At 42.3% G+C, this 26,777-nt stretch overlaps 1 protein-coding gene across 5 annotated transcripts; it reads left to right on the forward strand.

The window, feature by feature from the left end:
* The first annotated feature begins 12 nt into the window (after window positions 1-12).
* Window positions 13-23,822, forward strand: LOC310840372 (dual specificity calcium/calmodulin-dependent 3',5'-cyclic nucleotide phosphodiesterase 1A-like). Of its 5 annotated transcripts, none has more exons than XM_083730237.1 (15): window positions 13-57; window positions 1,351-1,533; window positions 2,719-2,785; window positions 3,549-3,665; window positions 4,432-4,572; window positions 5,259-5,359; window positions 5,607-5,732; window positions 6,373-6,483; window positions 6,629-6,749; window positions 9,447-9,528; window positions 12,235-12,367; window positions 13,553-13,773; window positions 17,692-17,970; window positions 19,272-19,553; window positions 23,224-23,822. In XM_083730237.1, exons 3-15 carry the CDS (start codon window positions 2,720-2,722, stop codon window positions 23,583-23,585), a joined length of 2,142 nt encoding a protein of 713 aa, XP_083586363.1. In that variant the 5' UTR covers window positions 13-57; window positions 1,351-1,533; window position 2,719; the 3' UTR covers window positions 23,586-23,822. The 5 variants fall into 5 exon arrangements, with proteins under 5 accessions (XP_083586363.1, XP_083586361.1, XP_083586359.1 ...); XM_083730235.1 differs by having other exon boundaries at window positions 46-274; window positions 12,286-12,367; XM_083730233.1 differs by having other exon boundaries at window positions 49-274.
* Window positions 23,823-26,777: the final 2,955 nt, after the last annotated feature.

The following is a 26,777-nucleotide window of genomic DNA, read 5'->3' on the forward strand; positions in this document are numbered from 1 at the left end:
ACATCACAATGCTTATGTAAGGGCTTGACTTCCTTCTGTTGAACTGACATCCACAAGGTATTTATAAGAATGATGTGCATGTAGGGATAGGGAGCTACTCTTAGCTTACGTATATTTAAATGTAGCAACTTACTGCAGTAAAGTTAGTAGACAAAACAGCTGCAAATATGACACAGGATAAACGGGGGAAGCTTGGTGCCAGAACAAATTATACCTCAGCAAAGTCAAAAACCTGTGATCAAAGGGCCAAGAAGAAACTTTCTGCCACTCTGCTGTAAGTCCAGCATCTTCACTTCTAAGCTGAGGGCAGGGATGGGCCCCACGGCTCCCAGTCCTCGTTGTGTTTCATCTGACCCAAGAACACGGCCTGATCAGAAGCTTGCCACTCTTTCTTTTGGCTCTGACAGCTGTTTCAGTCACATTGTCCAACCCTAGTTAAATGGTCAACATATTTTTTAAAAAATATGACTTTTATAATGGAAGCTGCATGAAAAGTCCAAAATCCACACTTGGACAATACTTTTATTAGGACCAACAAGTAAGATGTTACACAAATTGGGAGGGGAGAAGGAAAAACACTAATTCCCCAACCAAAATACATAAATTAGGCTGGATGTTGGAACTATAAGGTCCTCAGATTGTAATCATCATCTTAAATAAGAACTGCAGATCATTGGCATATTCCTTTTATCAATCTCCAAACACAGATTAGATATCAATAGAAAATGTCAAAAATTGTGTGCTGATTGCCCTAATCCCCATCCATTGCCTTTTTGTTATGGCTGCACCCTGACACCTCCATTGTGATCTTCTGTTGCGTTTTGCTCTCTAAAGTGAGTCCTAGGGATAGAAGTTTGAGAACCCCTGAACTAGGACACCTGGGGAATGGCAAGTAAAAGAGAAATTCCCTAACCCAGGAGATCTAGGCCAAAGGTGGGCAAGATGTGGCCCTTCAAACGTTGCTGTGCTCCAACTCCCTTCAGCCTCAGCCAGCATGGCCCATATGGTCAGGGATGATGGAGGGCCACAAGGGCCCCAACCCTAATGTATCCCATCTATAGAATAGTGTGACCAGAAAATAAAAAATAAACATGTTAAACCAGGCCACTAATATCATTCTGATGGCGGTGGTAAACAGGATGATAGCATTTATTTATTTACTGGAAGGCATTTTATAATTGATTTTGATGTTTTAAGTTGGTTTTGCTGGTATTTCTGTTGGGCATTTTATATTTGACTTTTAGAATTGCTCTTTAAATTGTTGCTATATTTTAAACTTTCTTTTAGCTACTTAATTTATTTGGAAACTGGGGTATATATTATTTAAATACATATCTCTGTTCCTTGCAGGAGCCTTTTGGACACTGAGGACGACCTCTCTAATATCCAGTGGGGATCAGTGCCTTTAGAAGTACAGGACTGGCTGACTGTTACCTTTGCAAGGAAAAAAGAGGCGTACAGTATCAGACCTGAGGATCAGCCAAGCATTCGAACTATTTCATATGCAGTCCAGGCTAGTGTTTTGGTAAAAAGGTGAGCAGGGGCCATAGAACAAGTAAAGAGCCTAAACTCTGTAGCTCATGACTGGTGGAATTAAAGGTGCATCTAACACAGTCTCTTCAAGAAATGTTACATCCGGAATCTCATTCACCAATTTACACATATACGTGTTCATTATAAGGCCATAAACACAGGGAGTCGGGGGGGGCAGGACCCCCCAGGAGGCCCAGGACCAGATGTGAAGCAGCACCAGCAAGCTCACCCAGCAGGGGCTGGAGTGGTCCTCTGCTTCCTGCTCACTCCAGCAGTGGCACAACCAGGGTTGTCTGAGCTGGGGCTGCAGGGAAAGGTGCTGCTTCTTCCCATTAAACAAAGGATTCGTGGAAGGAATTACGGCAGGTGTCACTGTGACCGAGAAGATATTCTCTGTGGCACACTTAATGGAATATGCAAAATAAGGTCAGATCAAGAGCTGGTTGTTAACGGCATAATGCAGGGGTGGGGAACATCCCCTCCCACACCAAGAGCCACCAGCACCCACACATCCATTGGCATCAGAATCATCACAACCCTAAACCCGTTCTCTATGAAGAGAGAGCGTGGGAGATGGGAGATTTAGGTGAGGCAAGGTGAGGCGACTGCCTCAGGCAGCAGGATCCACCAGGGCAGCAGATCCCCATGTCTATCTTTCTTCCTCACTTGCCTTTGATGCAGGAGAAGGAGTTGGGGCTTTTGTCTCCATCTCACTGCTCACCTTTCCTGAAGGCAAGGGCTCCAATGCAGCACATTCGCCCCACTTTCCCAGCCCAGTGAGAACAAGGAACCTTGAAGTCACAACACACACCAGCATTAGGCTGGGGGAAAAGCTTCTGTTGACTCAAGGCTTCTTGCCAGACCCATTTCACTGGGAGGAGGGGCAGCAGGGTAGGACCATGCCAGCCTCTCAGCAGCCTGAGAAATGGCCCAGGGGCAATTAGCTGTCTATAACGCTTAATGGAGCAGCCCTGTCCAGTTGTGGGGGGGGGGGGGGCAACATTTAGAGACCATCCAGTGAACTTCATGGCCATGTGGGGATTTCCACCAGGGTTGCCTCATCAGCCCTAGTCCAACCCTCTTCCTGCTTTGCCACATAGAGTCTCCCCCACTACTTGACTTGGCCTACTCTAAGGATCTTAGAAAATAATCTATGGCTTACATATATTTCATTTGTTCTCCTAGGATGTTCCGTACACCCACCAGTGCAAGTGGTTTGGCTTATCCAGAGAAAGTAATTGCAGCTTTTAAGGTGAAAGTGGTTTTAAAAAAATAATAAAATAAAACGGTCTCCTCGGGAGGTGGTGGACTCCCTTGGAGGTTTTTAAGCAGAGGTTGGATGACCACTTGTCAGAGTTGCTTCATTTCTTAAAAGAAAGAAAGAAAGAAAGAAAGAAAGAAAGAAAGAAAGAAGCCATTTGTATTGATGGCAGAAGTCATTGGCCAAGAGAGCCTTGTTGGAAGGATGTGAGGACCTTCTCAAGGGAGCCAGGGGGCCTGCTGTGGCTGGGTGTCCAGAGAAGGAGGAGGTCATTCAGTTGAGGGAGTTCATCTCTCTGCATCTCTGGCTTGTAGGTCTGAGACCCTTCCTGCTCTGAAATAGGGGTTTCGTTTCTTGTGTGCCTTGAATCCTGTGAGTCTCCTCGGCATAGTTGGTGGTGGTGGATCTGAGAACTTTGCAGCCATAAAATGAAGATCTGTAATAAACTATTATGACCAGCCATAAGAACACCTAATAAATTGCTGTTTTGATCTCTGTAAACTCCCATATCTATAAGCCAAATGTGGCAAACAGGTTGTCTTTATTTAATGGAAATTGTAGTTCGAGGAGGAGCACTTTATTATCTACACGCTTTCAATAATCTGCCATTCATTGGTATTACATTTTTTACTCATGTGACTTGGGAAACGAAAATGTTTGCATTTATATTTTTACATTTTACATTTTAGATGTTGTCCAGGAACCTAGATTAAGAAATAAAAGTGCTTTTTTGTGTGTTTTCAATTACCAACAGGACATTGATAAATGGGATTTTGATGTATTTGCCTTAAATGAAACTTGTGAAGGGCACAGCTTAAAATACCTGATGTGTGATCTGTTCAACAAGTATGATCTTCTGAGACAATTCAAGGTCAGGAACTTATCTAGTTAAATCTTAGTATGTTAACAAGCCAGTGTTTCCAGACTTTCTTTTAACAGAGCAAATTCCATGTTCTTGAAGGGCAAATTATAATACGGCAGTATCTAAGCAAATGAGAAAAAATTATGATAGGTGTGAAATAAAGCACCTAGTGAAGCAAAGGGGCGTGTTCACAGAGTGAGTGTGTGGCTGCACTGGGAGAACGGGGGGGGGGGGTGCCCTGCAGAGAAGTTCCCCTTTCCAGATTACCCCAGATTGGGAAAATCCAAGTTTTGTGTTGGAAAGCTGTGGGCTGCCAGTTGGATGGATGACAGCTAAAAAATCAATGCACATGGAGCTTCCAATCTACATTAAACTCCCATGTGGATGAGCCCTAATTCTTGCCTCCATCTGTCCATTCCATGCCATGGTGCCACCATGGATGTTTCACTTGCTTCTGTGCATCTGCACCGTCCCCAAATCTGCTCTGGAGGGTTGCTGGAAAGCGATCAGGGACAGGGCAAGGGGGGGGGGGGAGAAGAGGGGAAGTCCTATTGTGAGTGTGGCTGTTGCTTTCCATGCACAATTATTTGGTTGGAAACAACCCAGGAACATCTCATTTGACCCCTGAATGTCTGGACCTAAATCTTAAGTCTCCTCTGTCACGTCCAAATGATAAATTCAGAAGGCTGTTTGTCATACAACTGGTCTTGCCAATAGTTGCAATAAAAATGTTTATTTCCAGTTCTAAGCATGTCCTAATTCTTGCCTTCCATAGATCCCAATTACCTGCCTGATTTCATTTGCAAGTGCTCTGGAAGTTGGCTACAGCAAGCACCAAAATCCATATCACAATGTGATCCATGCTACAGACGTTACCCAAACTGTGCATTGCATAATGCTTCACACTGGTATGATGGTAAGAAATGCCCTACAGTGAAGGAAAAGAGCATTTGGGATTCTTAGGTCCTCCTTTTCTTGACCTAGGAAAGCCTTTTGTTAGAATAATTTTAGAAACTCACATATTATAGTTCTTTACTAAGGTCTATATTCATTATTTACTAACACATCAGTAGCCATTTCACTCATAGGATATAGCTGACCCAGAATCATAGAATCACAGAAGTGTAGAGCTAGACAGGGACCCCGAGTGTCATCTAGTCCAACCCGCTGCAAGGCAGGAAATAGAATCTGGGAACCAGTGAATTATACATGGTGTTGCCATGCTATAAAAAAAAATGCATTGACTCATGAGATCAATGGAAAAGCTAAGGCAGATGAACTTGTGTTAGTGCACAGGATTCAGAAAGGCTGGCATAAGATTTAGGAGGAACCCTAGGTATAGATTTCTCAGGAGCGTCAGGCATAGACTCCATCATTGTCCCTAGTATTGTGGGAGGAAGCAGAAGCCTTTCTCCAATATGCTGCTTGGCACACAGGACAAAACGCGCACCGTGATCCCAAATAATCCCCCACCCTGGCAGCTGCTATTACCACTTAAAAAAGAAAAACTACTAGAGGAGACTGTAGTCATAGATCATTCTGCATCATGTCTAATTGTTAGTTGCATGCAGGACATGACTGACTTTTAATTCTTCTCACTAGCATTGGTTCACTGACCTGGAGATATTAGCAATTCTTTTCAGCACGTCAATCCATGATTATGAACATACTGGAACCACAAACCATTTCCATGTTAGGACAAGGTAAGTCTCTTTTGTCATTTTCCAGTGTGACCATTGCAGCTCCACCTAAACTAAAATGGTAGAACTGAGTGGCTGAAATAGAAGCAGCTCAGCAGAGCTAGATTGCCCATCTCTCCCCCCTAAAAATGGTATATTTTCATCTCTGGGGATGACCTGACACCAGGAAAAAAGAAATGTTCAATCTGTGACTGTGCAGCCCTTCCTAGGTCTGTTTTGGGTAATAGGGCTAGTTTTTTTTTTATTCTAGGTCAGAAATGGCACTTTTGTACAATGATAAATCAGTTCTTGAAAACCATCATGTGAGTGCTGTTTACCAGCTCATGCAAAATGAAGATATGAACATCTTGGTCAATTTAACCAACGAGGAATGGAGGTGAGATAATATAGGGGTGCTACATAAGGTGTAGTGATGCTTGTGGAGTTACAGGCCTTTCAAGAGTCACTCAGCAACGCTATGATTCTATAAGTAAGGATTGCCTTTATAAGCACCCCAGAGTTAACAGGGAGACTTTACTAATTTCCCACCTTTGCAGCTATGGCTTGTAGGCCATAAATGACAAATACAGTTTTGCATGTGGGTGGCTATCCTTCTCAGGGTAGCAGACAGCTTAATTCAGATAACTTTGGGCTCTGAAGGAGGGCAGAATGCATGGAAATCCTTGTTTTAGAGAACTCACAGAACTCACTGTTAAGTTGTGGGTGAACATATCAGACTACACAGCGATTCTTCAAACAGCTCTTCTTTATTCTGAGGCCAGAACTGAACTGAACTGAAGGGCTCAGTCAGCCTGCTTATATAGAGCTCCAGTACCCTGTTACTGTAACAGCTTTCTAAAACTATCCAATCACTGAACGTCACTTTTGATCCTTCATTTGCATACAAACTATCCAATCACTGAACGTCACTTTCGATCCTTCATTTGTATAACTATCTACAGTATCCCCCTGTTGGCCCAAGGTGAGAACTTCAGTACATAACACTCACCATGAACAAATTATTTATGTGCCTTCAGGGAACTGCGCCGGCTGGTCATTGAGATGATTTTAGCTACCGACATGTCACATCATTTCCAGCAAATGAAATATCTGAAACACGTTCTGAAATGCCTTCAGCATGTAGAAAGGTTGGTTGAATTGGGAAGGGTGTGTGCGTGTTGGAAATCTGAATTTTTGTTGGTGGTATGAATTCTTTAAATCATCTCTCATTTAATATGAGAAACAATCCTACTTTTCTGCTGAAGTAATTCAATAATGCCCTACATTTGACAGGACAGATAGAGATAAACTCATGTCCATGATTGTCCATGCAGCTGACATAAGTCATCCATCAAAGCCCTGGAAATTGCATCAGCAATGGGCAAATGCACTAATGGATGAATTCTTCAAGCAGGTACCATTTTCAAAAGTTCATTGGTAGGCTAGATTCCTTTGCATGTTTGAGATAGATATCAAATTCATATCTTACCTGTCCAGAAAATCCCAAATGGCCTAAAACCTTTATAAAAAAATATGCAAGCAAACATGCATAAGATAACACTTGGCATTTATTGTTGTATGTAATGTAACATAACCTACCCTTGTTGCTTGCACCCATTGTCACAAGAAACCACTGTGAAGCGCTGTCTCAATCCACATGTAGTACTAAGCCAAATCATGGCTAAGTGGGAAGAAGGCAGCGCACACAGAGCGGACATGGAAGCCTCTTCCCTCTCCCAGAGCTGCTGCCGCTGCCTCATTGCTCAGGAGGCACCATGGTTTGGCTTAGCATCACATCTGAATCCAGGCTTGTGGTTTGTCTCATGCCAAATAAATCACAAGCTGTTTGCTTTAGGCTTACTGAGCATGGTTTCTCTGAGGAGGGACAAACCCGTTTATGTAATGCCAAGTGAATGTTTCAGGTTATGAGCTCTGCTAACCTGGAAGTAGCTGCTCCTGGTTGAGAACTTTGCCCCAGGATGCAAACGGAAATCGTGCGCTGGAAGGCCCCATTAGCGAAAGTGCGCCTCAGGATAAGATCAGTTTCAGCTTAAGAATGGACCTCTGGACAAATTAAGTTCGTAACCAGAGGTACCACTGTATTACAAAGCTGAATAATTTGGCTAATTATAGTTGTTCTAAAGCTTCTTCTGCCAACAGCTGAAGCAGCATCCACTGTAAAGCAAGCAGGACAGGTCTCTCCTGCTGTGCTGCATACTAGTAACAGCCCCATTGGAATGCATTGCTCCCAAACAGCAGGCTCTGTTGTGGCTAAAATATCTTTGGGAGGACTGATAGGTGTGCCCCATCCCTGTATCTGTACACTTGAGGATCCCTTCTGTTGTATTTTAAGGATAAATAGATAAACAGCTTGGTATGAAAGATTAACACCCACATGTTTCGAACTCGGTGTCAGAATTTGAAAATGTTGCTTTTCAAGATGATTGGAGGAGCAGAATTTTCAACTCTTAGGTTTTTGCTTCACACACTTGCAGGTTGACAATAGGAAGTCGCAAACTGTCCCATATTGTGCTTCATATTAAGAATTTTGGGCATGTTCAGCCCAAGGTCAAGTAACAGCTGCAGTGATTCCATTCTGGCAGTGAAGCCAACAATAGACAATGACTGCAATGATTTATGAGATTCATGTGATTCACCTGCATTCCCCACCCCTGCTATATGTGGGGACTGGAGGTTTTTTGACTGATATTGTGACTGGAGAGAAAAGGCTTAAGCACCACACATTGCGCTCCTGGGGACAATCGTCCTGTGCCTGGTATTTAACTTTATCAAACCCATGGCGTGGTTGCTGATTGTGTCATTTATATTATGTTTCATTTGGCCCTATGTCTCTGAAAACAGGAGTATCTGTTATGTTAGAGGTTCTCAGACTGTGATCTGCAGAATATCACTGGTCTGTTGAGCTTCGTTCAGGTGGTCCATGGTTTGTCTGTAGAAAAATAACTAAAAATATTGTGTCATCTAGTGCAGCGCATGACAGTTGCTACGACAAGCAGAAAAATATTAAGCAGTCAACCAAGACCCTCAGCAATTTTCAGGTGGCTTTGTGGCAAGGAAAGTTTGGGATCCATTGCATTATGTTATACCAAATACTGTAATGTGTTTAAATAAGGAAAACACCCTGAAATAAAGGTTGTCATTTATTCCTTATTGGGACTTTCATAAACTTGGTAGAATCTTTGAAATTCCCAGTGGAGGGCTCACACTGCACTCTCACAAATTGTGTCTCTTTTTACACAATTATAAATAAACACACATCTTTTCATATTACATACATTCTCAGAGTGTAAGGGGTGATTCAGATGCAACAATCTTGTAGAGCCCATGGTTTTATTAAGTCAGAAATGACTATTGAGCCTACACTCTCCCATCTCATTTCTCCCTCCCATGTACGAAGCTTTAAAGCTTTTATGTTGGTATCTTTAAGCCACAGTTGCCCATAATGTCTGAAACAAGAAAATGTGGTTTAATGCTGGTTTACTAAGCAGTGGGAAATCTGTGGGCCTCCAGCTGCTGCTAAACTGCAATGCCCATCAGCCTCAGCAAGCAGGCGAAAGATGATGGGTTCAGCAACATCAGATCCCCACACCTGTTCTAAGCTGCTTCATAGAATCATAGATTTGGAAGGGACCCAGGGGTCATCTAGTCCAACCCCCTGCAATGCAGGAATCTCAGCTAAAGCATCCATGACAAATGGCCATCCAACCTCTGCTTTAAAACCTCCAAGGGGGGAGAGTTCACCGCCTCACGGGAGTCTGTTCCACTGTTGAACAGCTCTGTCAGAAACGTTTTCTGAATGTTTAGTCGGAACCTCCTTTCTTGCTCCTTGAAGCCATAGGTTCGAGTCCTACCCTCCAGAACAGGAGAAAACAAGCATGTTCCCTCTCTTCCATGTGACAGCCCTTCAGATATTTGAAGATGGCTCTCATATCTCCTCTGTCTCTTCTTTTCCAGGCTAAATATACCCAGCTCCTTCAAGCGCTCCGCGTAAGCCTTAGTTTCAAGAGCTTCATATCAAAATAGAAGTGAATTTATTGGATATCGTTCACGCTGTCTTATATCTCTGTGCATTCTTTCCCCTCCAACTCAGGGAGACAAGGAGGCTGAATTAGGATTGCCTATTTCTCCGCTCTGTGATCGTGGGACTACCAATATTGCTGAAACTCAAATAGGTAATGTGAGGGAGGGAGCCAATCTTTAGTCCTTCCTCTCAATCCTTTTATTTTTGAAAATCAGATGTATGCTTTTCTCCCCCCCCCCCTTTTTTTAAAATTTTTTTTATTAAGTTTTCCATTTAACAATACAATCATATCACATTAGTTAATCCAAATTATGCCAATACATATCATAAAATCCAAATATTTTGCCGAATTTTTAAAAATTTTGTTGGGGGTACCCATGCTTCGAGTTCAGTAAGGGTCCAATCATCTCATATTTCTGCCGCTTTAAAGATGTTTGCTTTTCTTTCTCACCACAGCAAAACAAAAAACGAAAACAAACAAATATGCCATAGGTGCTAGAAAACGTCCTGGCTGGATCACCATTTCCTGAAGCTCAAAAGCAGATTCAGAAATCACATTAATCATATTATTATTATTATTATTATTATTATTATTATTATTATTATTCAGTGCTATGTCCCTTTCACCACCAAACCACCTGATTCGTTGTCAAATCCCCCACTGCCCTACTTTGTGGCGTTTTTATAATCCCTTGCAAGCCATGGGTCCCCTACAACATCCCAGTCCTGAATGCCTTTGAGCTTCAGTGGGGTCTTGCCTTTCTTTCAGTTCTAAGCAGTGCAGATTACTCAGCAGTTTCCAAGCCTACACTACTTCACCATTTTAAAAAATAATAAATTTTGGCTACTGGTAAACTATTTCTTGAGGGAGTTAATTCCATAGTTAAATTATGCACTGTGTGAAAAAGTATTTTCTTTTGTCTGTCTTAATCTTCCAACATTCAGCTTTTTTGATGTCCACAAGCTCTCGTGTTATGAAAGGAGAAACTTATCTCTGCCCACTTTCTCCACTGTTTTCATGTATGTGCTCTTTGAATTCTTTAAGGCATCCCTTATTGCCTGGCTGTATTTATTTTGCCAAAGTTTATGTTCCTTTTGGTTCTCCTCATTTGCACAAGTTTCTAAAGGAAACTTCCTTGCCTCTGATGAGTTCTTTGACTCTACAGTGGTACCTCGGGTTAAGAACTTAATTCGTTACGTAGGTCCGTACTTAACCTTAAACTGTTCTTAACCTGAAGCACCACTTTAGCTAATGAGGCCTCCTGCTCCTGCCACACCACCGGAGCACAATTTCTGTTCTCATCCTGAAGCAAAGTTCTTAACCCAAGGTAATATTTTGGGTTAGCGGAGTCTGTAACCTGAAGCGTCTGTAACCCAAGGTACCACTGTACTCATTACAGCACCCTCTTGGCGCTGATGGTACCTTTCTTAATCTGTGGTATAAACGCTTATGAGATAAATGCTTAAATGATATGCACTTACTGTTTATCCTTTTCTTACAACTGTTGTTAATTTTTTTACATCATCAGATACGGGGTTGCACATTTCATGTTGTTTGCTCTGGTGCTGCTTGGTCTAAGATATGCTCACTGGGCTCTGCTTCTCTCCAAATGCCAAGCCTGTTCTGGCAGAGCTGCACTTCTACCAATTTTCTGCGCCTCATCCGCCAGGTCTCCTGCTTGTGGCCTTCATGCTGGCCTTCGCCACCAAACTCAACATTTCCACTTGAGGCCTGAGCACCCCAGGCCTTTTCCTGTGCTGATTACCGCAGGGCGACTTGGCCGGCCTCTAAAGTGAACTGGGAGCTAGCACTGGGGTTGCAAGCTGTAGGCTGAGCTTTGCCATGTCTGAATCCTATTAATAGGTATTGGTGCTTCTAGGAGACTTGGATATGCTGAGGGTTTATGCAAGACATTCTTGCCACTCTCTCATTACTTTGGGAGACCAGGCCTCCATCAGGAGAAAACTAGAATGGCTGTGGCAAGACCAGCTGAACTTACCATATTGCCCTGGTGCTGACATGCTAAGCCAAACTTATCATAGAATCATAGAATCATAGAGTTGGAAGAGACCACTAGGGCCATCGAGTCCAACCCCCTGCCAAGCAGGAAACACCACCAGAGCACTCCTGACATATGGTTGTCAAGCCTCTGCTTAAAGACCTCCAAAGAAGGAGACTCCACCACACTCCTTGGCAGCAAATTCCACTGTCGAACAGCTCTTACTGTCAGGAAGTTCTTCCTAATGTTTAGGTGGAATCTTCTTTCTTGTAGTTTGGATCCATTGCTCCGTGTCCGCTTCTCTGGAGCAGCAGAAAACCACCTTTCTCCCTCCTCTATGTGACATCCTTTTATATATTTGAACATGGCTATCATATCACCCCTTAACCTCCTCTTCTCCAGGCTAAACATGCCCAGCTCCCTTAGCCGTTCCTCATAAGGCATCGTTTCCAGGCCTTTGACCATTCCAGGCCTTTGACCTTTGACTAGAAATAATAATAGCAATAATAATATTAATAATTTAACTTTTGGGGGGAAACTTGCCTCTTTAGAATCCTTTCCAGATATATCATAGTTTTAGCCAAAATATCTGCACTCATCTCAGACCAGGGCTGGATCTACACAGCTATAAAAATGCTATGGAAAAAAACGTTTTAAAGCTCACAATGGAAATGATCATTGACTTTGGATTTCAGCTTAACAGAGCTATCTGATGTCACATTGTTATAACACATTTATAACATTATAAGTACACTAATGTAGCTGAGTCCTAGACCCATAAGCTCTGTACTGAAGAATGTTTCTTCATCTAGGACAAGAAATTGAAGAATTATGTCTGGATGTTTTCTTCTTTTCAGGCTTTATTGATGTCATAGTGAAACCAATTTTTTCTCTTATAATTGAAGCAGCTGAGAAAATTGTTGAGCCTCTTATATATGAAGCTTTTGAAACTGGATGTTCCTCCAGCAGAGATTCTGGGTATTTTTCCGGGTATGACTGTTCTTCTTGCTTTTTTTTGTTAATGTTATCCTTATTTTTTTTTACAAATTGCTCTTGTCACCATGGTCTTTGATACTGGCAAGATATTAACTCATTTTCAGTTTTGTTTCAATAATTGTTCTTCATTTAACTCCCTTTCATTTTTTCATTTTTCATTTTTTTGTTCTGTTAAGAGCCCTGTACTTCATCTATGCATTTCTTCTCTTTTCTCCTCCAGGGCTTCCTGATAGCCCAATGAGGAATTTTAAGTTAACACTGTGAGTTTACTGCATTCCAGTAACTTTCATGTTTTTGTAATGTGAGATTAGTTTTTAAAATGTTGAAGTGGAGTAAAATTTTGATATCAATATTTCACTTAATTTCCATTGAAAGGGTGAATTGGACTCCACTAGCAGATTGATAGGTCTTTAAAAAGTCCCGCAATAGCTGCATTTGATTGTCCCAGTGTTCATTTCTGTTCCTGAAAAAGAGGGCATTGATTTTCTCTCATTATTATACTATATATATTTTCTGGTGTTTTAAAATATATGCTGGTATACGTTTGAGGAAAGACGCAAACCCCCAAACCCAAGAAATTAATGCATGCCAGATTCTAACTAATATTTGGGATAGGAAGGGGAAATGCAAGCTGCCAAATCCATGCAAAGCAGCCTGGCCAGCCTAATTAAGTGTAGCTCCATTAAGAACCATTGGCAATGCAAGAGAACTGTCTTTTCCAGCAGGAGAAATGGCAGGTTACCAAGGTGAACTATTAGGAAATAGTCTCTCAACATAAGGTTAGGGTTTTTGGTGAGAGATTTACTGGGGGGGAAAGAGGACAAGGGCAGAATGATCTTGGCTGCTGACTGGAGAGGTTGCAACCCAGAGCCTGGGGAGCCTGGCTGGCTGCTCTGAGAGAAGCCCGGGGAGACATGCAGCTGCATATCGGCGTAAAATAAATGCTACAGCCTCTGCCGTAGCCTGAATTCACAATGGAAACATGACCCTGGGGGAGGCCCTGGAACCCCTGGGTCATGCTACTGCTTGGTACAGATTGGGGTGCCATGTAGCAATCAGTGCTTTTTTCCATGCCAATTTTAGATGTCAGTTGATTCTCTAGAACTCTAAAAACCTTAAAAATTACTTCAACAATTTCAGCCTGACTCATTACTTATGGTTTTCTTTCCTTTTGTAAAGATCAGGGTCAATTGAAGATGAAAATAAACCAAAACTTAGTGGGAACAGTTTTGAAGAGGAAGAAAACTTTAGTCTGGGAAGCGTCAAAAGTGAAAGTGGGACTTGCACAGAGAGAAATCTCTTAATTTCATTGGATATAGCAAGCTTTGAAGAACACTTGGTGCATAATATTGAAGCCAACAGAAAAAAGTGGAAAGAGAGCCAGGAGCCCAAGAGCAAAGGTAGGAGGATCCATTTCTGCAGACTCTGAGCCCTCCATACACTGCAATAAGCATTTCCCACATTTGTGTCGACGCCATTCTTGCTGCTCTCAACAAAGTCCTTTGCAGAAGGAAGAGACTGTTTTCTGGAGCAGAACAGATTGCAATTTATATTTTCCTTCAATAAAAATATCTTACTATTATTAAAAACAACGACAAGGTCTTAATTTGGCATTTCAATTCTCCTAGACTAGCCCTAACCCTCTGTCCAATTAAACAGAATCAATACTGAGAACAATCTCAGCTCATTGCTATTCTTACATGTATAACTATGGGCTGCACCCGAGCTCCCTCCCCTCACCCCCCCATCCCATAGAGCTCCCCCTTCCCACCCCATGCAGCTAACCACTAACCTTACTTTTTACCTTCCCAGCCCCATTTCTGAAGTCACTTCTTTCTCCTCTTCTGCACCAGTGCTATGCACCCAGTTTCACCTTCACCACGTTTAGGGAAGTTTTTAATGTTTGATGTTTTATCGTTTTTTAATATTCTGTTGGGAGCCGCCCAGTTAGATGGGAGGCATACAAATATTATTCTTATTCTGATGTCCGTGCCTCCTCCCTCTCCTTTTGTGCAAGTTGCCTTCACAAGCCACACCTCGGTAACCTCCCACATCTTTGTTGGATGTCAAACTCAGCCAAGAGCATAAGGTCAAAGAGATTCCTCACTGGCCTTGCAGACAACTTCATTGTCCAGAAAGTGGGAGAAGCAACAAGAGGAACAGCCATTTTAGATCTGGTCCTAACCAATGTTGATGACCTGGTTAGTGGGGTAGAAGTGGAAGGATCATTAGGCGCGAGTGATTGTGCTCTTCTGAAGTTTACTATACAGCGGAAAGGAGCAGCCAAGCATACTAGGACTCAATTTCTTGACTTTAAGAAAGCCGACTTCATAAAACTTAGGGAATTGCTGGGTGAGATCCCATGGGCAGTAATACTAAAAGGAAAGGGAGTTCATGATGGCTGGGAGTTTGTTAAGAGGGAGATAGTAAAAGCACAACTTCAGGCAATACCAATGAGACGGAAACATGGAAGGTGCCTAAAGAAGCCAGGGTGGCTATCTAAAGAACTTTTAACTGAGTTAAGATTAAAAAAGGATGTGTACAAAAAATGGAAAAGGGGGGAAACCACCAAAGAGGAATTCAAACAAATAGCCAGCACGTGTAGACACAAAGTCAGAAAAGCTAAAGCACAGAATGAACTCAGGCTTGCTAGAGAGGTTAAAAGCAACAAAAATGGCTTTTATGGGTATGTTCGTAGCAAAAGGAAGAACAAAGAAACAGTGGGGCCACTCAGAGGAGAAGATGGTGAAATGCAAACAGGGGACACAGAAAGGGCTGAACTCCTCAATGCCTTCTTTGCCTCAGTCTTCTCCGATAAAGAAAACAATGCCCGACCTGAAGAATTTGGAGCAAATGATTCAGCAGAGGAAACACAGCCCAGAATAACTAAGGAGATAGTACAAGAATACTTGGCTAGTCTAGATGTATTCAAGTCTCCAGGGCCAGATGAACTGCATCCAAGAGTATTAAAAGAACTGGCAGATGTGATCTCAGAACCACTGGCAGTCATCTTTGAGAATTCCTGGAGAACAGGCGAAGTCCCGGCAGACTGGAGGAGGGCAAATGTTGTCCCTATTTTCAAAAAGGGGAAAAGAGAGGACCCAAATAATTACCGCCTAGTCAGTCTGACATCAATATCAGGGAAGATTCTGGAGCAGATCATTAAGCAAACAGTCTGTGAGCACCTAGAAAGGAATGCTGTGATCACCAATAGTCAGCATGGATTTCTGAAAAATAAGTCATGTCAGACTAACCTGATCTCGTTTTTTGACAGAATTACAAGCCTGGTAGATGAAGGGAACGTAGTGGATGTAGCCTACCTTGATTTCAGCAAGGCATTTGACAAGGTGCCCCATGATATTCTTGTAAAGAAGCTGGTAAAATGCGGACTTGACTATGCTACCACTCAGTGGATTTGTAACTGGCTGACTGACCGAACCCAAAGGGTGCTCATCAATGGTACCTCTTCATCCTGGAGAAGAGTGACTAGTGGGGTGCCACAGGGTTCTGTCTTGGGCCTGGTCTTATTCAACATCTTTATCAACGACTTGGATGATGGACTCAAGGGCATCCTGATCAAATTTGCAGATGACACCAAACTGGGAGGGGTGGCTAACACCCCAGAGGACAGGATCACACTTCAAAACGACCTTGACAGATTAGAGAACTGGGCCAAAACAAACAAGATGAATTTTAACAGGGAGAAATGTAAAGTATTGCAAAAAAAATGAGAGGCACAAATACAAGATGGGTGGCACCTGGCTTGAGAGCAGTACATGTGAAAAGGATCTAGGAGTCTTGGTTGACCACAAACTTGACATGAGCCAACAGTGTGACGCGGCAGCTAAAAAAGCCAATGCAATTCTGGGCTGCATGAATAGGAGTATAGCATCTAGATCAAGGGAAGTAATAGTGCCATTGTATTCTGCTCTGGTCAGACCTCACCTGGAGTACTGTGTCCAGTTCTGGGCACCACAGTTCAAGAAGGACACTGACAAACTGGAACGTGTCCAGAGGAGGGCAACCAAAATGGTCAAAGGCCTGGAAACGATGCCTTATGAGGAACGGCTAAGGGAGCTGGGCATGTTTAGCCTGGAGAAGAGGAGGTTAAGGGGTGATATGATAGCCATGTTCAAATATATAAAAGGATGTCACATAGAGGAGGGAGAAAGGTGGTTTTCTGCTGCTCCAGAGAAGCAGACACGGAGCAATGGATCCAAACTACAAGAAAGAAGATTCCACCTAAACATTAGGAAGAACTTCCTGACAGTAAGAGCTGTTCGACAGTGGAATTTGCTGCCAAGGAGTGTGGTGGAGTCTCCTTTGGAGGTCTTTAAGCAGAGGCTTGACAACCATATGTCAGGAGTGCTCTGGTGGTGTTTCCTGCTTGGCAGGGGGTTGGACTCGATGGCCCTAGTGGTCTCTTCTAACTCTATGATTCTATGATTCTATGATCTTCCTCCTCCCACACATTGCAACTACTCGGCAGACTTGTCACCATTTTTTCTTATTCTTCAGACCCTGCCATTCTCTTGCTTTCATCTCCAGCCCCAGTCCTATGTCTCATACACCCTTGTTTTTTGCAACCGTCTTTAGACCCCTTTTTTTCACCTTCACTTTCCTCTTTCCTTCATCTTCCTCCTCTTCTCAATTCTCTCTTGCCCACGCATCACCCCCATTTCCATGCCTTTTCCTCTTCTTTTGTGCACCCCTCTTTGCACAGGCACACAGTTAATCACCTTCCCTTCCTTTTTCCAACTCTCTTGCATACAAACTGACCCTATCTCCATGCTGCCTCCTCTCTTATTCTGCAGCTCTCTTTGCATGCACACCTCCCATGCTGACAGATGCCAATTTATTTTTCAGATGCATTTCCATTAAGAGCAAGCCTGTCAGTTGACCTGTTCAGTTAGAGAAGGTTCGGTTCCCACTGTATCCAAACAACAAAAGTTTGAGTAAAGCAGGGATAGAGACACCGAGATGAATATATTTATGAGTTTGGGTGGGCAGATTCCCCTTAAAGTCTTGGGTACCAGTTTCTCTCCCATAATTTTAGTTAGCAGATGTAGGAGATGACTAAAAGTTGAAGTCTTCACCCAGGTGCGAGACAGCTTAGCAGTGTACAAAGGCTGATTCTGATACTTTTGTACATGTAAAAAACAAGAATGAAAGCCTAAAACGAGTGGTCCACAAAGTGGTTGTGCATAAACTACATTTTTTAAAAAATGAATATTGGGAAATGTTTCATAAATATTTATCTGTCTTTCTACAGATGAAATTATTTTAAGGGGAATATCTTACATTTCCTTTGTTTTTAGATTCACCAATGAAAGAAAGTAACAAGGCCAAAGACAAAGTAAGTAAAGATAAAAAAGAGGGGGGGAAACCCCAGAAAACATCAAAACCCAAACACCATCCTTCAAAGTCCAATAAACTTTGTATTGCACCACAAAGTCCTACCGTTTGCGATTGTGAGCTTTGCCACAACAGAGCATTTGAACCAATGGATGTCAGCTTCATCGTTTACAACGCAGGTACATCAGAACTGTTTCAGCCACAGCCGGATGATGAGGTCATGGATGTCACAGAATCATATGGTATTCAAAATAACTTTTCTATCCAGATTGTTGTCTTCATAGATCCATTATTTTTATTTTGCACAAAAATGCATTCAATCTATCCTTAGGTAGTGCGCTCTCTCTCTCTCTCTCTCTCTCTCTCTCTCTCTCTCTACTGTATATCACTCCCCAACCAATTTTCCTTGCATCCTTTCCCCACATTTAACAAATTCCAGTTCTGCAAAACCTCAGATTTTGCAGCACCAAATTAAGAGTTTTGTAATTTGCATTCATTCACTCATTAATAGAGATAAAAGGATTTGTCAGTTTTGGTCCTCTTAGGTTTCGATTTTTCTGATCTTAATTTTGCCACATTTCTGCAGCAATTTGAAAATGAATCAACATTCTAGTGCAAGTGTTATCTAATAAACACATTTTTGTAATCTATTTTTATTAATGTACATATTTTTGCAAGCAATGTCACCTAATATAATGCATTTTCATTAATATATGCATTTTTAATGCACACTTTTACCTAAATATGCATTTTTGTAAACATTGGTTGATTGGAGATCTGCATTTCAGTATTCAGAAAAATACAAATTTTTAAGGATGGTTATGTTTTGATTCTCATATTGTTTCAGAAAAGGCAAATTTGAGAAATTCGGCTTTAAATGCAAACTGAATTTTACTTCTCCCCCATCTCTATTCATTTCAGTAACAGAACCTGTTATTTTCTGTTTACAAAAGTGTAGCAGGAACTGATGTAGAAATCTAGACATACCGTCTGCAGCTTCCAGATGAGTGTTGCTTCCTTGAAAAATTGAGTTCCTGAATTGGATTCATATTTTCATGCAGGTTGTCTACAAAGGCACTTGAGATAAGGGAGGGTAGATCTGCATTGATTAAGCCTCAAATAAGCCAAAATTGCAGGCAGTTCCAACCAATGTTCATTTGCTTCACAAGTAATTACAAGAACCCAGTGCTTTTGATCAAAGACGACAGTGCATGAATGTAATACCTTATTTTTAACACATCACAGTAATTTAGGAGACAAATAATTTATGGGAGTGGAGTATTAGGATCAAGTTCCTAGCACATGAACAGCAAGCTGATTAGATATTTCCAGTTATGTTTCTACTTTAATATTTTTGCTGGTCTCTTCTAAGGAACTAGTTTAAGGAGTTCCTAGTAATGCAAATCCTAAGTTTTTATTTTTTATCAAAAGTTGTCTAGATTACAAGAATGTAAGCAGAAGTGGCATTTTCATTTGAGAAATAGAATTTTTCATTTGAGAAGATTTAGCTGACTGTCCCTCTTTTTGCATATTTGTTTTGTAGAGGAATTGGTGGATAATAAAAGTTCCTGGAGGAAAGCTGCTGGCCAGGATACAGATAAAAACATATACGAGATGAGAGGCATGGTTCCAAAAACAAAACCTCTGCGTCCTAATGAAAGCGATGATGTGATCATTGAGGAATTCATACCAGATGATCCTGAGCCCCCAAAAGAAAGTGAACACCCTGCCGTCCCTGATCACAATGGTGCCCAGCTGTCACCTGGTCCTGGCTTTATGTCAGAGCTAACCAAAAGTGAAGTCGATTTCTTTTCCCTGTGGAACGGTAATTGGCCATTTCTACTCAGGCTTCAGTGATGATTAATAGGTAGTTTTAGCACAAACCTCAATGAACCTTCAACATTTCACAGATGAAAATGGTCACTTATTGGCTGGTGCCATTGGTGAACTGTGACAAGCCCAACATCATACAGGTGGTGGAGGAAATAGCGGTGCCAACACAACGCAGGCACTGTGTGCCACAAATAGAGATGGCAAAAGCAGTACATTGCACTTATACAGTGGTATCTCAACCTTAATCCGTTCTGGAAGTCTGTTCTTAACCTGGGCCTACCGCTGTGGCATGATTTCTGTTCTCATCCTGAAGCAAAGTTCTTAACCCGAGGTACTACTTCTGAGTTAGCAGAGTCTGTAACCCAAGGTACCACTGTAATCTCATTTTACAGTCAAGGAAGACCATCTGGTGACACAGAATTCTTAGGAGAAACAATAATAGAGTACCTCCCAGCCTATACAGAGTTCCTTCCACTTGCTAAAATGACGACAGCTTCTCCCTCCCCTATGCATTCCTTCCTGGTTTAAGGTATGCCCTCATCAGGACTCAGCCTAGAGTTTCAGTGCCAAGACTGAGTCCTGGAAAATGGCAGTCCAATTATCTGATTATGTGGCTTTCATCACCACTGAATAACCACAGTTTCTTGCTTCCCCTCAGAATTCAGAAGGCTGTTGCCTTTCAGCACATGCATGGCAACAAAATTAGAATTTTTGATCATTTTTGACAGTCCTTTCCCTCCACAAATTCTACAACTGGTTCCCCCTTTTCCCATCCCTTCTTCTATCAGTACAACAGACGCGTTGACAAAATAAAGGTGTGTTTTAATGACTTCTAAACATGCTGGGAAAGTGCGTTTTTAATTTTTTTTATGTTCAACTTAATGTTTATCAATGAGCTAAAAAGCAAAAATTGGAAAGTGAATAACTCATTATTGTATGAAAAAGAATAACTGAGAAAGTTAAAAAAAACCTGAACTGAAATCCTTTCTTCAAAGTAGCAAAACAAAGGAAGTACCAATCTTAACCATGTGGGATACATGTAAAGCTTGAGGGTGTTCATAAGTATTTATGGATTATTCATACTTTCAGTAATTTAGTAAGTCAAGACAACAACAGAAAAATACAAGGACAAAATGAATTTGATTTTGAAATGAAACGTAAGGAAACAGAATCTAAGGAACTTTTTTGCAAGTTTTTAAGAGCAAAACAAAAACTGGAAACAGTAGATACTTATAAAACGTGTAAAAACATGTGCATACTAAACAGAAATGCTTTGAAATAGTAGTAAAAACAGGAAAACTACATGACCTAATATATATATATATATATATATTTGCTTTCGTAGATTTTCACGGGTACAGGAATGCAGGTTTTGGTGTCCTCGGGTGTCTTCCCGTGTAAAAGTTGGGGTGTCTAGGCGACGTTTCGACGAGGTCTCACTCGTCATCTTCAGGCTGGTGCTTTCGGCTTCTTGTTACTGGAACAGAGCGGGATCTCAATGTTTGAGTTCCTATAAAGTTCAAGAGGTCAAGACACAAAGACTTTAGCAACTAATCCACACCTAATGACCCACCTAAGTGGTACTCAGGATATCACTCAAGAAATCACTCAAGGTATCTCTCAAGTAATTAAGGAACAAAAGAAGAAAAGGCACACTAGCCTGGGAACTTCCTCTCTGCCCAGAACATTGGAGGCTAGACACCACACCCCCTCTACAGTATTTATAGGAACTCAAACATTGAGATCCCGCTCTGTTCCAGTAACAAGAAGCCGAAAGCACCAGCCTGAAGATGACGAGTGAGACCTCGTCGAAACGTCGCCTAGACACCCCAACTTTTACACGGGAAGACACCCGAGGACACCAAAACCTGCATATATATATATATATATACACACACACACACACACACCAGATATTGGCACTCGATAGAAACAATGGTGGTGTACACCCTCAGATCAGGACCGGCCCACCCATGAGGCAAGATCCACTGGGGCAGCAGATCCTGACATCGATCTTTCTTCCCTCTTGTTCCTGTTTTTGATCTTCCCTCACCCCCTTTTCTCTGGCGAAGAGAGGGGTACCATTTGACGTCCGTCTCGGGTGCCATAATGCCTTGGCCCAGCCCTCCCTCAGGTTCACTATATCATTATACCTCTCAAGCCCCAGAACTAGGACAAATAACATATTTTTTTAGAAAAGTCTGAAATTCTGAAATTAATATATGACGATGGAATGTTTCTTGATGACCCTGACTTGAAACAAGTGATATTAGAGACTAATAATTTCCTAAAAGTCAGTTGCGTGTCAAGGTCCCCAGGACCACCCCAATAACTCACACATCACACTGAATTTTTTGTTTAAGGTTTTTGGCATAATTTTGGCCAGAACTTTATTAAAATACAAAAATGTGAGTGGTTGCTTAGGCATTGGTTGCGACTATCTGCCCCCACCATGGGGGACAGACTGACATTCCGCACGATGCGAAAGTCAGAAAAGGGGAATACACTTGGGGGTAGAGACGGAGCAGGGAACCTGCCCTCAGCCCTCCCAAAATGCAACCAGGAGCTCATTGCTATGGCCCGAGCCCCCTTGACAGAGTGGACAAGCAATAGTTCCTTTAACGGAATCCCTTGCAGCAGCAGCATTAGAGGGGCAGGCACAGCCAATCCATGCCCCTCAACCAACCAAACCATAAACCAATGCCTAACCGCAAGCTTACAAGTTGTGATGATTTGCTACGCAGTAGGCAAAAACCAAATGGCCCCAGCCTATCAGCCAGATGGACAAAATTCCTACCGGGCCCCTGCCCCAAGAGCAGACGACCCCATGACAGGCATAGCAAGGTCAAAGCGAACAACCCTAATTCTAGGGAGGAGGGGACAGCCCTAGCCTCGTGCAAGGAGTTTTAGCATTTCTGGCTGTCAATCAACAAATGGCAACATTAACTTCTTCCAACAACAAGGGAAGCCCCAATCGCATCAGTGGCCAACGATCAGTTAGCCCGCCCCCAACTCTGGAGTGTCCTGGTGGCCCCCAGCGCAACACGGGCTCTCCATGAAGGAGAACACGCTTTGCCACAATTCAACACACAGAAGGATGAGCAGATCTCAGCCTTTAAAGCAGAGCTCAAACATTGAGTTGGGTGAGGATAAAAAATAATGGCATTGCTAAATAGTATGAAAAAACAAAATTAAACTTTAATCCCACATAAAATTTTTGAAAAGTAACAATAAATTTATTAAAATGTAACATTAAATGGACTCATCTATCCAGCTCAATGCCTGGTCAACAAACTAATGTGATAAATACCGGTAATAAATTATGTGTATGAGAAGAGAAAAAAAAGCTACATGTGGATCATCTTTTTAAATGGCATATACAGAACCTACATCAGCACATGTACATGCAATGAAATATGTTTATGTGGACTTGTCAAACATGGATGCTTTCACACATTTCCAATACGCTGTGATTCACAAACTCTAAGCATGGTTTTTCCACTATGTTTTACTCAGAATAGACCTAATTTAAATCATGTTTATTCATGTTAATAGATCTACTCTGAGTAACACTTAGTTAAATACCACCCTCAATCAGGCAAAATGCATGCAAACATAGTAATATATTCTCTAACAATATACTTTTTTCTCCCTCTCTGCAGAAGAAATTATGAGACGTGCTGCGGAGCAGCAGAAACAAGACCAAAGCAAAATCGCTGCTGACGCTGCGTTACAGGTGGCAATATCAGCAAAACAAAATGAGGGTTGTCAAGCAAACTCAGCTGATCAAAACTTTGTTCTACAAGTAATCTCTATTGACACCCCTATTGTAACAAACAGGACAGAATCAGGACAACATTGTGACCCATCCCAGAAGGAAGTTGCCAATACTTCTGCCCTAAAGCAAGATATCACCACGCCATCAAATGCATGCCAACAAAATGAAGCAACCCCACGTGGAGCTGGAGCTGCAGCTGTATCTGTCACATCCTTGAGCTATGGGGTATTTAAAATTCCCCAGTAGATTATTGATCTAACTGGTAGGCTAAGATTGCACTGTCTTCAAGCTTAACAGAAACCAAGACCTGATCAAATACAAGGCACCTGACTCAAACATAGAACTTCTGACTGCTGAATGTTCAAAAGTTAAGGGGGAAATGCTTATTGTGAGATCAGTTGACAGAAATCTGAAACACGCATTGGTCGCTACAGAATAGGTAGAGGTAATTCCTAATAAACCTTCTTATTGGTGGAAATGAAACCCACCTCTTCCCCTTCCCCTGAAGATTTTGAGTCTGTGGGACTTTTCAGGAGGCTGAAATAGAAGTGTGAGAGAAAATATACAAGGAGAAGAAAGGCATGTCTATGGGATGGAATTAGTAGCAGTATTGTGTGCTAAAGAAACAGATGTTAAATATTTATCTTGATACCATTTTTAGTCAGACTACAGAGTTTGTGTTTGGGATAGAAGAATGGTGAAGGGGCAGAGAAGGGGTTTAAAGATTGCACATATGGTCTTGAAGAGGAAAAAAACAACCTTTTCAGGAGCACTTTGAGACTTCCTAGCCATCATGCACACTAGGGACCCATCTCAGGATCTGGCAAAATGCACGTGGCAGAGCACACTCTCAATCCGGTGTTTTGTTAGGGAATGTGATATGTTGGGGGAGCTCTTACTTGTTCCTTTGAGATGGACAGATCATTGCCTGGTCATTCCCAGTGCTGGTGAGAAACATGGAAGAACTCTCCCAGATCAATTGACTTACAACTTTTCTAATTTCCTGTGACTCTCAAATGGTGGCTGTTTCTGTTCCTCTTACACAGCAAAAAACAAACAAACACAAATATTTATTTTCAGACACTGAGATGTAGGGTGCGGACTTTGTAAGCCTAGCCTATCAGTGCAGTAAAATCCTGCATCCTTAAAAAAGTCCTCTTAAGGTTTAAATGTTATGTTAACTTTGCAGGAAGGGTGTGGTATACTATTTTTGTCCATAGTAATTTACTATGGAATTGCTATGTTCCTACATCACAAAGCATCAAACTATGTAAAATATGAAACATAAAAGTCAACATTCTGCTATGCTCATCTAGAACGACTATTGTTACATCCTAGAGGAATCAGTCTTGAGTAGACAGTTTTCAAATTCATGTGTTCTTTTGAACAGCAATGTCTGGCCATAGTAACTTTCTCAAGTTGCAGTGTCCTCCAAACTAACAAGGACAACTTCATAAATATTTTTCCTACATGGAAAACATATCAATCAGCCTAAGAAAATCTGTGCAACCTGCATGTAATCAGCCATGTGTGGCAATCAGTCAGGATTCTCTTTTACTTAGTGTCCCTTCCAGTCGGGATTCAGGCCTCATCATGGGACTGAAACTGCCTTGGTCGCACTGGTTGATGATCTCCGGCGGGCTAGGGACAAAGGTGAGAGCTGTTTCCTAGTTCTGCTGGATCTCTCAGTGGCTTTTGACACCATCAACCATAACACCCTTCTGGACCGTCTTAAGGGGCTGGGAGCTGGGGGCACTGTCATACAGTGATTCCGCTCCTTCCTCCTGGGCTGTGTCCAGAAAGTAGTGTTGGGGGATGAGTGTTCAGACCCTTGGGCTCTCACCTGTGGGGTGCCTCAGGGCTCCGTCCTCTCCCCCATGCTTTTTAATATCTATATGAAGCTGCTGGGAGAGATCATCAGGGGGTTTGGGCTGGGTGTTCATCAATATGTGGATGATACCCAGCTCTACCTCTCTTTCAAATCAGAACCAGTGAAGGTGGTGAAGGTCCTGTGTGAGTGTCTGGAGGCGGTTGGAGGATGGATGGCGGCTAACAGATTGAGCTTGAATCCTGACAAGACTGAAGTACTGCTTTTTGAGGACAGGGGGTGGGCAGGTGTGGGGGACTCCCTGGTCCTGAATGGAGTAACTGTGCCCCTGAAGGACCAGATACGCAGCCTGGGAGTCATTTTGGACTCAGTTATCCATGGAGGCCTGTGTCCAGGGCTGCTACTAGCTCCACCTGGTACACAGGCTGAGACCCTACCTCCCCGCAGACTGTCTTGCCAGAGTGGGGCATGCTCTAGTTCAGTGTTTTTCAACCACTGTTCCACAGCACACTAGTGTGCCGTGAGATGTTGCCTGGTGTGCCATAGGAAAAATTTTAAAAAATCGAAAGATTTAAAAATAAAGTATTTTATAATTTTTCATATTTCGGTTTACTTACTATTTCATAATAAAGTAATTGTAAAATACTTTTTTGTGTTTATTTGATTCCTATTCAAGAGAATTACTTTATATATAGTCAATATAGGCACAGAGTTATTTTTTTTAACATTTTCTAATGGTGGTGTGCCTCGTGATTTTTTTCATGAAACAAGTGTGCCTTTGCCCAAAAAAGGTTGAAAAACACTGCTCTAGTTATCTCCTGCTTGGACTACTGCAATGCGCTCTACGTGGGGCTACCTTTGAAGGTGACCCGGAAACTGCAATTAATCCAGAATGCGGCAGCTAGCCTGGTGACTGGGGCGGCCGCTGAGACCATATAACACCGGCCTAGAAAGACCTACATTGGCTCCCAGGACGTTTCTGAGCACAATTCAAAGTGTTGGTGTTGATCTTTAAAGCCCTAAACGGCCTTGGCCCAGTAGACCTGAAGGAGCGTCTCCACCCCCATCATTCTGCCCGGGCGCTGAGGTCCAGCGCCGAGGGCCTTCTGGCGGTTCCCTCATTGTGAGAAGTTGCAGTGGCAGCCGCCCTGCGGAAGGCCCTCCCAGCAGATGTCAAAGAGAACAACAACTACCAGACCGTTAGAAGACATCTGAAGGCAGCCCTCTTTAGGGAAGCTTTTAATGTTTGATGTATTACGGTATTTCAATATATATTTTTGGGAAGCCACACAGAGTGGCTGGGGAAGCCCAGCCAGATGGGCCAGGTATGTATGTATGTATGTATGTATGTATGTATGTATGTATAAATAAATAAATAAATAAATCATTCTTTTGAAGAAGAGAAAATTGCCCTTTTATTATATATCCTCAGTTCTCCATTTTTCATAGCGGCGTTTTTTGTTATAAAGAAAATACTACAAAATATGAAGGGTGGGGGAGGCAGCCCCGGCCCCCTCAGTCCTTCCTTGGCTGCCTTTCCTGTCAGGGAAAAAGGTGGGGCAGAAACCCAGGAATAAAAGAGGCTCCCGCGGCGGACCCGGAGCGGCGCC

Source organism: Podarcis gaigeae (assembly GCF_964106915.1).
Source record: "Podarcis gaigeae genome assembly, chromosome: 3".
In the NCBI taxonomy this organism is placed as follows: domain Eukaryota; kingdom Metazoa; phylum Chordata; class Lepidosauria; order Squamata; family Lacertidae; genus Podarcis; species Podarcis gaigeae.

What these genes read in the sequence shown, in the direction of transcription:
- LOC310840372 (XM_083730233.1), top strand. Translation starts at nt 168, where the DNA reads ATGACACAGGATAAACGGGGGAAGCTTGGTGCCAGAACAAATTATACC. An exon ending in GCTAGTGTTTTGGTAAAAAG is followed by an intron (nt 1,534 to 2,718) that starts GTGAGCAGGGGC and finishes TTGTTCTCCTAG; the next exon opens with GATGTTCCGTACACCCACCA. An exon ending in GGATGTCACAGAATCATATG is followed by an intron (nt 17,971 to 19,271) that starts GTATTCAAAATA and finishes TTTGTTTTGTAG; the next exon opens with AGGAATTGGTGGATAATAAA.